This window comes from Myotis davidii, unplaced genomic scaffold (assembly GCF_000327345.1).
Source record: "Myotis davidii unplaced genomic scaffold, ASM32734v1 scaffold77, whole genome shotgun sequence".
Taxonomy (NCBI): Eukaryota; Metazoa; Chordata; class Mammalia; order Chiroptera; family Vespertilionidae; genus Myotis; species Myotis davidii.
In genome coordinates, this window is record NW_006289713.1 from 1,184,562 (window position 1) to 1,197,627 (window position 13,066).

The window sequence follows — 13,066 nt, forward strand, 5'->3', positions numbered from 1 at the left end:
TGAGGGCTCCCGGGCTGCCAGAGGGATGTCTGACTGCCAGCTTAGGCCCAATTCCCCAGAGAGCGGGCCTAAGCCAGCAGTTGGGGTCCCAGACTGTGAGAGGCCAGGCTGAGGGACCCCCCTGAGTGCACATATTTTTGTGCACCGGGCCTCTAGTCTAAAAATAATCAACAAAACACTTCTGGAACTAATAGTGATTATAGAACGGTTGTAGGATACAAGGCAGAAGGTTAATCACTTCCCTGTGCACTACTACTAGCAATGAACAAATGGAATTTTAACTTTAAAACACAGTATCATTTTTTAAAAAAAGAATAAAACACAGCCCTAGCTGGTTTGGCTCAGTGGATAGAGCGTCAGCCTACAGACTTAAAGGTTTTGGGTTCAATTTCAGTCAAGGGCCTATGCCCAGGTTGAGGGCTTGATCCCCAGTAGGGGGGGTGCAGGAGGTAGCCAATCAATGATTCTCTCTCATCATTTATGTTTTCATCTCTCTCTCTCCCTCTCATTATCTCTCTGAAATCAATAAAGAAAATATTTTTTAAAGAATATGAGAAGATTACTTAGGTTTATATGCAAATCCTACACCTTTTTACATAGGGACTTCAACATCCATGGATTTTGGTATCTTGGGTATGGGGGAGGGGTCCTAGGACCAATTCCCCAAGGATACGTGCAGGGCCAGGGAACCTGCAACCAAGGTATGTGCCTTTGAACACACACTGACCACCAGGGGGCAGACACTCAATGCAGGAGCCCGGGACCCTTCAGTCCACAGGCCAACGCTCTACCCACTGAGCCAAACTGGCTAGGTCAGTGATGGCGAACCTTTTGAGCTCGATGTGTCAGCATTTTGAAAAACCCTAACTTAACTCTGGTGCCGTGTCGCATATAGAAATTTTTTGATATTTGCAACCATAGTAAAACAAAGACTTATATTTTTGATATTTATTTTATATATTTAAATGCCATTTAACAAAGAAAAATCAACCAAAAAAAATGAGTTCGTGTGTCACCTCTGACACGCGTGTCAATAATCAACTAGGACAGTGACGGCGAACCTTTTGAGCTCGGCGTGTCAGCATTTTGAAAAACCCTAACTTAACTCTCTGGTGCCGTCTCATATAGAAATTTTTTGATATTTGCAACCATAGTAAAACAAAGACTTATATTTTTGATATTTATTTTATATATTTAACAAAGAAAAATCAACCAAAATAATGAGTTCGCGTGTCACCTCTGACACGCGTGTCATAGGTTCGCCATCACTGGGCTAGGGCAAACTAAACATATTCTTAACATATAATTCAGCAATCACATGCCTTTGTTCAGAGTTTTATAGAATTTCTCAACTTCTGTCAATCTGATGGATTATAAAAATCTCAGACCAAAAAAATCATAAGCCACCTGAGTGTGCATCCACAAGAAACTGGTTAAATCCATCAGAGGACAGCTAGCCAATGGGATACCTAATACTGTATTCATAAAAAGGAACAAGGAAGTTCTTTTACGTGTGTGTGCGCATGCACGCGCACCTTAAATTTACTTTATTCCAAAATATATTTTATCTAATTTTAAATTTACATAAAGTCTATGTGAATTGAAAATACTCCTTAGGGTTGGTTTTATAAGGTGGGGGAGGTTTCATAAATTAAACCTCAGGGAGGAAAACAGTCTTTGAAATTGTGTCTATCTTACATTTATAACACAGTTCAATCACTAAATTGACAATGGTTCAGCACTAGGGTCTGTGATTTTGATCCCCTGGGGAGCCAGAAGCAGCTACATTGGCAGAGGGAGAAAGCAGAAGGTCCTTGGGTCCAGATCCTACAAGAACTAGGGGTTTGTCAGCTTTGTTGTGGTTGAAACCAAGGAAAGCAGCTCAGCTCAGCTTCCACTGGCGCTCAGGTGGCAGCCACACAGTATCCCGGGGTGGGGGGTGGAGGGGACCTCCTGGCCTGGCCAGGTGCTGGCACCAGGTCGGCCAGGCTGGGTAGGGGCAGGGTGGAGATCTCTCAAATGAAGTTATTTCTTCACTGATGTGGAAAGATCCCTAAAATATACTCATTAAAACATTTGTTTTAGCCCGGCCAGAGGTCTCTGTTGATTGAGCATCGTCCCATGCACTGAAAGATTGTCGATTGGATTCCCAATCAGGGCACATACCTGGATTGCTGGTTCAATCCGGTCAAAGTGTGTGTGGAAGGCAAGCAATGGATGTTTCTCTCATGTCAATGTTTATCTCCTTCTCTCTCTCTCTCTCTCTCTCTCTCTCTCCCTCCCTCCTTCTTTCTTTCTTTCTCTCCCTGCCTCTCTCTCTCTAAGCATGCCCTTAGATGAGGATTTTAAAAACAATTAAGGTGCAAAAGAGGTCTATAAAGTATGCCTCAATTTATGTATGTACTGGTAAATTCATAAAATACCTCTGTACGGATACAAAAGAAACTAAAAACATGTGTTGCCCCTCTAGAGGGAAATAGGGTAGTTGGAGGGCAGGGGTGCTAAAGAGACTTTTGTTTCGTTTTAAAAAAGCTTTTATATCTATTGAATTTGAATCTTGAGAATATAAATAAAATATAATCCCTGTGCTCTCCTTAACTTTACTGTTCAAAGAAATCAGAATAAATAGCATAACTCAAAGCACAGCAAAGCATTTTGCTTTCTCTTCAAACAGACTTCCCCATGGAGACCCGAGGGCAGGGTGGGGGTCAGCCAGGGGCGATCGCAGTGGTCACTGCTCTGAGGACGGCTGAGTCGCCTGGACTCAATCTGATCCAGGCTTCCCATGTGTGCAGGAGGGCCTGGCTCCTGTTCCCGCAGTGAACGCAGGCATTCACCAGGCGTAGGTTACATTTCTTTCCAGTCTTTCACTGAACTTAACCATCTCTTTCCATGAGAGCACTTCAGTCTTTCTTCAGTCCAGGGAGCTTTTCTTGCTTTCCTCCAGGGTCTCTCTCCTCCCCCTCTCCCCCTCCCTCTCCTACACCCTCACCAGCACGTTGGCTCTTCTGCTCTCTCCTGTGCTGTTTGCTGCCCTTCAGCTTCAGCTCTCCCCGCCGATGTTAAAGCCTTCATGGAGGATTTGGTTTGGAAATCCTCTTTTTCACCCCCAACGATTTTCTCTGTTCACAGATTATTTCCTCTTTCCAACCAACTGCAGTCTTTCTTCTTCTTCTTCTTTTTTTAATCACTACAACGTCTCTCCAACATCACTGAGAATACCAAGTAGTGCCCTGGCAAGCGGGGCTCAGTTGGTTGAGCGTTGCCCATGTACCAGGGGGTCCCAGGTTGGAATCTCAGGGCACATGCCCAGGTTGTGGGCTCTGTTCCCAGTAGAAGGCAGCTGATTGATGGTTCTCTCTTATTGATGTTTCTTTCTCCCTCTCCCTTCCTCTCTCTAAATTCAATTAAAAATATATATTTTAAAAAGAATACCAAGTAGTGTTGTTAGGTCTTTATGTTTTTATCTTATTATTGCTATTCTAGGTTTTCTGTGGCTGCTGGTGCTGTTTAATGGATAGGGAGGGCTCCTTCATGACTTAGGAATGTCACCATGGGGATACTTAGAGGCTCAGCCGGAGACCCCAGAGACTGGGTTGGGTCAGGGTAGCTGCTTTAAAACACTGTCCCCCACCACCCACCCCCTTCCCAGGACAATCCTGTTTCCCCAGCGATTCCAGTGGGAAGCCCCTAGCCGGCAGCGGCTTCGAAGCCTTTGTCCACTAGGTGTGCCTCAAGCCGGGCCCTGGGCACAGAGCTCCCCTGGGGGTCCTAGCGAAGCCAGGAGAGTCTGTCACGGGTACTCTCTCGCGTGCTCTTACCCTCCCCGTGTGTGGGGAACAAGCCGCCACCCCTCCCCAAGGGCAGTTCTAACCTTGGAGAGGGGCTCCTGGTCGCCCCAGAACGTCTTTTCAGGAGCTGGGTGCTGCTGGGGCACGTCCAGTTCCATGGCCAGCGGGTTGAAGGAGGACAGCGTTTGGCTCCGCCGGACCTCCGAGATCAGCCTCTGGAAGCGGCCAACAGCCCTGATCAAGGTCACCCAAGGCAGCTTTCTGCGTCCCCGTACGCCCTCCAGGGGCGGCTGCACACTTCTTTGCTGGGGCGCTGTCTTCCCATCCTTGCCCCCGTATTTTAGGGAGCTTGTCCGCTTGTTCAGGTATTTTAGGGAGCTTGCCATCTCACCCTTGTCCGAGTATTTTGGGGAACTGGTAGGGCGCGGTGGCTGGGAGGCCATCTTAGAGCAGTGTCTGCCAGTGGCCAGCACCGAGCCTGGCTGAAAACGGTGGCCTCGCGTGCCCGCGCCCTGCGCCCCTGCGCCCCTGCGCCCGTGCCCCGACGCGCCGCCCCTCCCCCAGAGGCCCGGCAATCTCGCTGCTTCCTCTCCTTGGAGAACAGGGGCTTCGAATTCTGGACAAAGGCCCCAGGTCACGAGTGAGTAACCTGCGCCCCATCCTCAAGACCTTACTTGTCTTCCTGCTCCCTCTCCCAGGACTATCTGTGTGTCCTCGGCCTCCCTGGAGGCTCTCAGTCAACCCACTTTATGTCAACAACAGAGAAATGGTCATTAAGTAAAAGACTAGGTTCTGGATGAATTAAGAGGTAGTAATTAGGGGCGGGGTACACACAATATGTAGAGCACGAGGGAAATACCTGTCACAGTGCCAATGAAAATAACAGAACAAGTGTCAAGTGCTACTCGGGTGGTAGTCCTACCATTAGAATAAGACTATGGGTATTACACAATATCCAGGGTTGCCATCTCTGGGTGGGCAGAAGTGCTTTTCTTTCCTTTCTCCTTTAAAAATTGTTCTGATTTTTCTATGATATTATTTTGATAATATTAGAAAACTCTAATTTCTGTTTATCAAAGGTCTCATCAGTGCAGAGGAGGCAGCCTCAGAGAAGGGGCCCGGGGGTGGGCCCATACTTTCTGACTCTTGGTCTTGGTGCCTCAGATACATTGGTGACTTCTACCCTGAGAGGCTGAGGATCCTGGCACTGTTCCACCCATGGATTCCTGGCTGCCATCAACCACCAGAGAGAGGAGCCAGACAGCGGGAAACACTGCAGGAGGGCAAAGGAACCCACCACCTCCCCCTACCCAGTCCTAGATCAGTTCAGCTGTCCTTGTCTGGATTTGGCTTTCTTCATAACAAAATGAGAGAATAGTCTTTACTTTTCATTCTTTTTTTAGAGTTTTAAGAGATAAAAAATCAAGAAGGAAATAGAAAAATCCATTTTAATTAAACTGTACAGTCTGAATTTTTTCCTTGACACTAACTGAAGTTAAAAATAGAAGCCAATTTCTGTGACCTTCCAAGGCAGCCTTTGAAATGTCAAGGTTTTAAAAATTATTTTACAGCATGAATTTACATATAAATACAATCTGTACAATGTATTAACTGAGCAATCAATGGACTTCCATCATGGAGGAGATCTGGTTTCGGAACAGGCCAGGGCAGAATTCAACTACTGCCTCCTTAGGGGAAGATGTTTTAACCTGGAAACAGAAGTAACAGAGAGAAGGAAGTTAGATATGAACTGAAAGGCCAAACAGCTCAATTTTATTAATGCTTCACTATGCTATGACACTGGGATGCAGGGTTTCTTTTTCATCACTGCTAATTTACTCACCCTGACTAAGACTGGCTATACACTTGGAGAAAGTTAAATGGTTACACTGTTCTGTTTGAAATTTAAAAAAAAACAACACTACAAAAGCATGAAAACAGTTTACATATATATAAAAATCTTGAGTTAGGGAAGGCCTTTAAACGACAAAAATGAAAAACATACCAAAAAATTGGTTAAATGAGTGCATCAAAAATTAAAGCTTCTGCACAACAAAGATAGTTAAAATTATGACAGGTAATACACTTAAACACAAAGGATTAATATCCAAAATTATTATTTTTTAATTACTAAAAACTAGTAAAACAATCTCATAGGAAACAGAACATTGTAAGTACATGAGCAAGCTATTCACAAAAGAGCACATGGCAAACGCTGAGAAACACAGGAAAGGATGCCCAACCTCGTTAGTAATCCAGGAAGTGAAATTAAAATGAGATGCCAGTCTTTACTCATCACACTGGCAAACAATTCTGTACCATTTACACTTGATGTAATAACAAGGTGCTTTCATAATCTAAACTGATACAGCCACATTTGGAAATAATCAGGCAGTATTTATTCATTCTAAATGTTCACACTCTATGCTACATGAAATTATATTCTTTATATTAAAAATGCAGCCCTAGCTGGTTTGGGTCAGTGGATAGAGCATCGGCCTGCAGACTGAAGGGTCCCAGGTTTGATTCCAGTCAAGGGCACATGCCGGGTTATTGGTTGGATCACCAGTGGGGGGCATGCAGGAGGCAGGCGATCAATGATTCTCTCTCATCATTGATATTTCTATCTCTCTCTCCCTCGCCCTTTCTCTCTGAAATCAATACAAATATATTTTTTTAAAAAACAGAACATAACAAAATGTATATGTACACATTACCAGTGTATAGTTAAGCAAAAAAGAATCTTGTAAGTTATGTGTGAAACTAACAGCAGAGGTTACTGTAGAAAGAGCAGTTTGGGGAATTGGTCAAGGGCCACTTTAAGATTTATCTGTAAGGTATGAATTTTCACAATGATAACATATTCACATATTACATATGTAATTAAAAATTAACCTTTCAACAAGCCTATTTAATATGCAAGTTTATCATTTCTGATGTCTGCCTCTAAGCAAATACATCAAGATTTTAATAAACCTTTGAGAGGTTCCTGAAAACCACTGTCTTCCATTGCCTACCGTTTTAGCAGTTCCTGGGGTGACATGTCTGCGGTGTCTTCTTCACTCTGGCTGTCACTGCTGTCAGCACTCTCAGAACTACTACTTTTTTCTGACTTCTTATTCTTTTGCTTGCCTTTGTGTTTGTGCTTCCGATGTTTCTTTTTCTTAAAAAAAAAAAAAAGTTGCTGGAATACACAAGCACACACACTCACACAGGTGTTTCCCTTCCTAATTCAGTATATGACAGGCTAATGAGGCATTTGATTGCTGGAGTCATTCAAAAACAAAAGCAAAACCTCATTTGGGGTGAACTTTAGCCTAGTGTGAAACAGGCCAGGAGCATTCAGCTCTGCACACTGTCCACAGGGCCCCACTCACAGAACTGGCCCTCTAGCGACAGGCACAGCAGAACCAGGCAGATGCAGGCAGGATGCTGCCTTGACTCTTAGTGCCCCTCTTATCCAACGTGACCCCTGCCTCTTCCCATACACTGACTGGCCATTCTGTTAGGCATATGTGATAAACTACACATCAGGATGCGAACACCCTGGAAATGCACAAAGTAGAAACTGGTAAGAGAACAGCAGACACACTGGTAAGAAACCAATTAATTTGGTTTTTGAACCTCTCGGCACCAACTTTTTCCTTTCACTACAAGTGAACTTTCCTCATCTTCTATGTTCAGGAACCCTTTTTTTCTGATAATCAATCAGGGAACTGTTTTTAATAAATTCCACTACTGCCCAGACCACTTTGGGTACCCAACACTAATATTAACTGAATTAAAAGCCAGTGTTGCCCTGGCTGGTTGAGCAACAACGGTTAGAGCTACAACCTGCACACAGGAGGGTCACAGGTTCAATTCCTGGTCAAGAGCACGTACCTGGGTTGCAGGTTTGATCCCCAGCCCCAGTCATGTGGGAGGCAATCAATCGATGTGTCTTTCTCACATTGATGTTTCTGTCTTTCTTCCTCTCTCTCTCTCTCTCTCTCCTTCACTTCCACTCTCTAAAAAGCCATGCAAAAATTTCCTCAGGAGAGGATTCACACAAAAATAAAAATTAAAAAAGCCTGTGCCTAACTAAAAAGAAGACTTGGCCCTAGCTGATTTGGCTCAGTGGAGAGAGTGTCAGATTGAGGACTGAAGGGTCCCTGGTTCGATTCCCTGTCAGGGCATATACCTGGGTTGCGGGCTCAATCCCCAGGAGGGGTCGTTCAGGAGGCATCCAATCAATAATTCTCTCTCATCATTGATGTTTCTATCTCTCTCTCTCTCTTCCTCTTTGAAATCAATAAAAATATATTTTTTAAAAAAGAAGAAGACATGGACCATGAGGTAAGGGATGTCAACAGTGAACACATACATTATACATTCAGGTTTTCTTTATTTCAAATACTAAACTATGGACCGACATCTTTATGTAATGAGAAATGTCCAAAATAACACCTTCATTTAATACTGAGTGAGTGATCAAATAAAATTTTTATTATTTAATACTCAACCATTATTCTAAGATACTTAAATGTCCTTTTTCCTAATTTTGAATAATCACAAATAAAAACTTTTTTAAGTACAACTGAACAAATTAAAATATTCCATTTGAAAGAAAAACAAAGTTTCTGAAAATCGAGGGTTTACAAAGAATGTCTAGTCCACACTTCTGTCAAGCTGTCTAAAAACCCATGTGCCCCCATTTTGGCCACAAGAGACCCTTCAGCAGGCTTCATGGGGGCTTGTCTGGATGACGGAAGCAGGAGTGACAAACCCCACACACTGAGCCCAGGGCACCCAGAAGTCACTTACCTTCTCTTTCTTCCGTCTGTGCTCTTTCTTGGTCTTGTGTTTTTCTTTGTTCTTTTTATGTTTCTCTTTTTGAGGAGCCTCAAGTTTCTGACGAGCATCTGAAACACAAATGCAATAAACACAGGAACTACAGGGGGAAATAAAGCTAAATTCTTGAATTAGGAATATACCTTAGATGGGATGATTAACATTAAGGCAGAACTCCTGCCCTGCCTCACTGATATACAAATAGATTAGCATATCACGTGTTAGCTCTATTTAGGGAGTTCCAAAAGATGTATACACACTGTTTGAATAATTATAAAGGCAGAGTTTATTAAAATACATCTGATTTTCAAAATTGAGCTATCAGCTGTTACAGTGTGTATACATTTTTGGGGGGGAACCTGCATTTAAAAACTGCCAGAAACATCAACATAAGTCCTGTCTGATCCAATGAGCATCTTGGCAGATGAAGACAAAGTCGGGCTAGAATGCCCATAAGCTTTTGTAATTAACATCCTAGAGTAAGCTCAGAGTCTGAACCTCAGCTGTGTCGCCAGCTCTGTGATCGATGTTGGGCACCTTGCTTAACCTCTCCAAGTCTCAGCTTCCCCTTCCATAAAACTGGGATAAGAAGAATCCCTACCTCCTTAGGGACATAGAGAGGATCAGATGGGACTTCAAACAGGAATCCCATAGCCTGGTATCTGGCATATAAGCTCCTCTCATATCACTCTCCCTTCACAAAAGCACATTCAACATGAATTCGTCTTATAAGTAGAAACACTAAAACACTAGCATCAGAGCAACACAATATATGTAATCATTAAAATTACAAGTTGCAGGCACCTAAATTCTCCACCTCCAAATTCTGACCAAAATGTTTTCATAGGTCATTAATTTCCTGGTACCTAAACCTGCAAAAATTCATAATAGTAGAAGCAGTTTAAATTATTAAATCATCTTTTTCCACCTAAAGAAAGTTCCAAGTGTTTCAGGTATGGATATTTTCCAAACCCATTAACAGGTGTCTGCAATTTTCTATTCCTATAGTTTGGTCATATTTTTCAAAAACTGACCTCCCCAACCTTTATTTTTTTAATTAAAAATTATTTTTATTGTTGACAGTATTACAGATTCTCCACCTTCCCTTCCCCCAATTTTGCCCCATCCACTCAGCCCCTCCTCACTCCCCAGCCTTTCACCACTCTATTGTCTGTGACCATGGGCTATGCATATAAATACATGAGTTCTCTGGTTTATCTGTTCTCATTCCCCACCACCATCCAACGTATGTCAGTTTGTTCCATGCCTCCACACCCTGGGACTTATTTTGTTGGTCGATTTATTTTGTTCATTAGATTTCACATGTTAAGAGATCATGTATAGTTGTCTTTCTCCGACTGGCTTATTTTGCTTAGCATAATACTCTCCAGCCCAGCCGGTGTGGTTCAGTGGTTAAGCACCAACCCATGAACCAGGAGGTCACAGTTCAATTACCAGTCAGGGCACATGCTGGGGTTGCAGGCTCAATCCCCAGTAGGGGGCATGCAAGAGGCAGCCAATCAATGATTCTCTCTCATCATTGATGTTGCTGTCTCTCTCTCCCTCTCCCTTCCACTCTCTGAAATAAATAAAAAAAGACTCGCCAGGTCCATGCAGGCTGTCTCAAAGGGTAAGAGATCCTTCTTTTTCACAGCTGCATAGTATTCCATTGTGTACATGTACCACAGTTTTTTAATTCATTCATCTACTGATGGGCATTTGGGCTGTTTCCAAATCTTAGCTATTGTAAACAATGCTGCTGTGAACATAGGAGTGCATATATCCTTTCTGATTGGTATTTCAGGGGTTTTAAGATATATTCCCAGAAGTGGGATCACTGGGTCAAATGGCAGTTTCATTTTTAATTTTTTGAGGAACTCCATACTATTTTTCAAGTGGCTGCACCGTCTGCATTCTCACCAGCAGTGTACAAGGGTTCCCTTCTCTCCACATCCTTGCCGGCATTTATTGTTTGTGAGGTGATATGTCGTTGTTGTTGTTGTTGTTGTTTTTAAATATATTTTTATTGATTTCAGGGAGGAAGGGAGAGGGAGAGATAGAAACATCAATGAGAGAGACACACACTGATGGGCTGCCTCCTGCTGGGGATCGAGCCTGAAACCTGGGCATGTGACCTGACCGTGAGTCAAACTCAGGACCTCTTGGTCCCTGGGGCTATGCTCAATACACTGAGCCACACCAGTCCAGCTCACTGTGGTTTTAATAACCTTTTTTTAAATGCTATTTTTTTGTATATATATTTTATTGATTTTTTTACAGAGAGGAAGGGAGAGAGATAGAGAGTCAGAAACATCGATGAGAGAGAAACATCGACCAAGCTGCCTCCTGCACATCTCCTATTGGGGATGTGCCCGCAACCCAGGTACATGCCCTTGACCGGAATCGAACCCGGGACCTTTCAGTCCGCAGGCCGACGCTCTATCCACTGAGCCAAACCGGTTTTGGCTTTAAATGCTATTTTTTGAAAAACCATTTTCCCTCAATAACCCACAGACTAAATTAAGTTATTAACTATTCTAAGGATATCAAGGACGATCTGAGAAACGGGCATAAATAACTTAGCTTTTAACAGCTAACACACACATTTTGTTTTTTTTTTAGCTAGCACACTTTAAGGCAGGGGGCCTCAAACTTTTTAAACAGGGGGCCAGTTCACTGTCCCTTAGACCGTTGGAGGGCCGGACTATAGTTTAAAAAAAAACTATGAACAAATTCCTATGCACACTGCACATACCTTACTTTGAAGTAAAAAAACAAAATGGGAACAAATACAATATTTATATTTGTATGTGGCCCGCAGGCCGTAGTTTGAGGACCCCTGCTTTAAGCTAAAGATCTGAGTAACTGAAGCAAATAATACATTCATTGCAACTTTTCAAAACTTCACACTTTTTACCCCTCTCTGCTTCTTATCATCTCTTTAAAGGCTGAATTAACTAAAACAATATTTATATGTGAGTGCTATAGGAAACTATAGAGTAGATAACAATTATTTATTATTCATATACCTGGGGCACGTTATCCAGGTTTTTTAACCCAGTTTTCAGAGAAATGATAAACCAGTCCAAACATTTAAACACGAGAGATCAATTTAAGATGGCCCTGAACAGAAGTCATTAACAGCTACTGGAAGAGGAAGATGGGCTGTATTTACTTCTGAAAGAATTAATTTTTATTTGCTACATTAGCCAAAGTATAAAAAAGTCTCAGAATACCCTACTCCCTGCAATTCCCTTCTCATCTTTGTGTCCTAGACTTTTACTTTTTTATTTCTATAAGTGACAACATTTGAAATATCTGAAAGTTAAAAAAAAGAAAGGAAAGCTTCAAGGACTCTGAGGCTGTAACACAACAACCATCATTTAGGTACTAGGTGGAGCTGAGAACAGATAAATCAGCAACAAATGTATGTATTTGGTTGGCCGCATGTTGGATTAAATGGGTGGATATAACACAGTTAGAGCTGTCCCATTTCAGGGGACACTCTGGTGCCAGTGCAAACAGGTGAACCAAGGAGCTCTGGACTCACTGGGGCAGAAGACAGGAGGCAGCCGAGGGCCGAACTCTTCTCTTTCGTCTATCTGCATCTTCTGTATCACGAAGGAAGGCGCGGGCTCCTGGGGGGCCGGCTCACTAGCTGAAAAACACCAGGGTATTAGCTTTATATATCTGTCAAATATGAATGTATTTGAGTCTTTAACTAATGTCTGTTGCCACCAGATAACATGTGCCTTCCTTCACCACTTGGCTTAACTAGCTCACACCAGGTGCTGAGGACACAGGTGTGGTGAACCATGGACCTAACCTCCAACCTCATGGGCTTTAGAGCTGGGAAGTCAGTCACACAAGGGCACAGGCAACCCAATGCATCAGTGTCTATAACACAGGGATATGTATGGCATCCCGACCACCTACTGCAAACTGAAGGGTTGAAACATATCCTCGAAGAAGGGTCATCAGAGAAAAATTAAATTTATAATCAGGGATGTAAGATTATGCCCCAGCTCAGAAAGTTTAATTTCACTCAAAATGAATTATCAAAGAGGAGAAAAACTGAATATAAACAAATGATCATGTTCACATAAGTAATCTCATTTTTTAAAACAGTGACTATGTTTTCAAATAGGAGAGATAAAAATAGAAAAAGTCTAGAAACATAAGCATCAGAAGTGTTCCGGATGGTTATCTCTGGGAACTTAAGCTTTCTATATATTTATATTTTTAAAATTCAAATATACATGAATTTGTAATAAAAATGTAAGTTGAGCCGAAACTGGTTTGGCTCAGTGGATAGAGCGTCGGCCTGTGGACTGAAAGGTCCCAGGTTTGATTCCGGTCAAGGGCATGTACCTTGTTTGCGGGCACATCCCCAGTAGGAGGTGTGCAGGAGGCAGCTGATCGATGTTTCTCTCTTATCGATGTTT

The 13,066-nt window shown here is 42.7% G+C and overlaps 2 protein-coding genes across 2 annotated transcripts in view; both read right to left on the bottom strand.

The window, feature by feature from the left end:
- Positions 1–4,234, bottom strand: part of WDR88 (WD repeat domain 88) — a 38,643-nt gene extending 34,409 nt beyond the window's left edge. The window contains exon 1 of the mRNA XM_006762262.2: positions 3,875–4,234. Coding sequence (XP_006762325.1) covers positions 3,875–4,234 — 360 coding nt within the window. The remainder of the gene's footprint in view (positions 1–3,874) is intronic.
- A 987-nt stretch (positions 4,235–5,221) lies between these two features.
- GPATCH1 (G-patch domain containing 1) overlaps positions 5,222–13,066 on the bottom strand; it is a 53,207-nt gene continuing 45,362 nt past the window's right edge. The window contains exons 16-19 of the mRNA XM_006762263.2: positions 12,172–12,279; positions 8,595–8,692; positions 6,809–6,954; positions 5,222–5,500 (exon numbers count right to left, since the gene is read on the bottom strand). Coding sequence (XP_006762326.1) covers positions 5,470–5,500; positions 6,809–6,954; positions 8,595–8,692; positions 12,172–12,279 — 383 coding nt within the window. The 3' untranslated portion in view covers positions 5,222–5,469. The remainder of the gene's footprint in view (positions 5,501–6,808; positions 6,955–8,594; positions 8,693–12,171; positions 12,280–13,066) is intronic.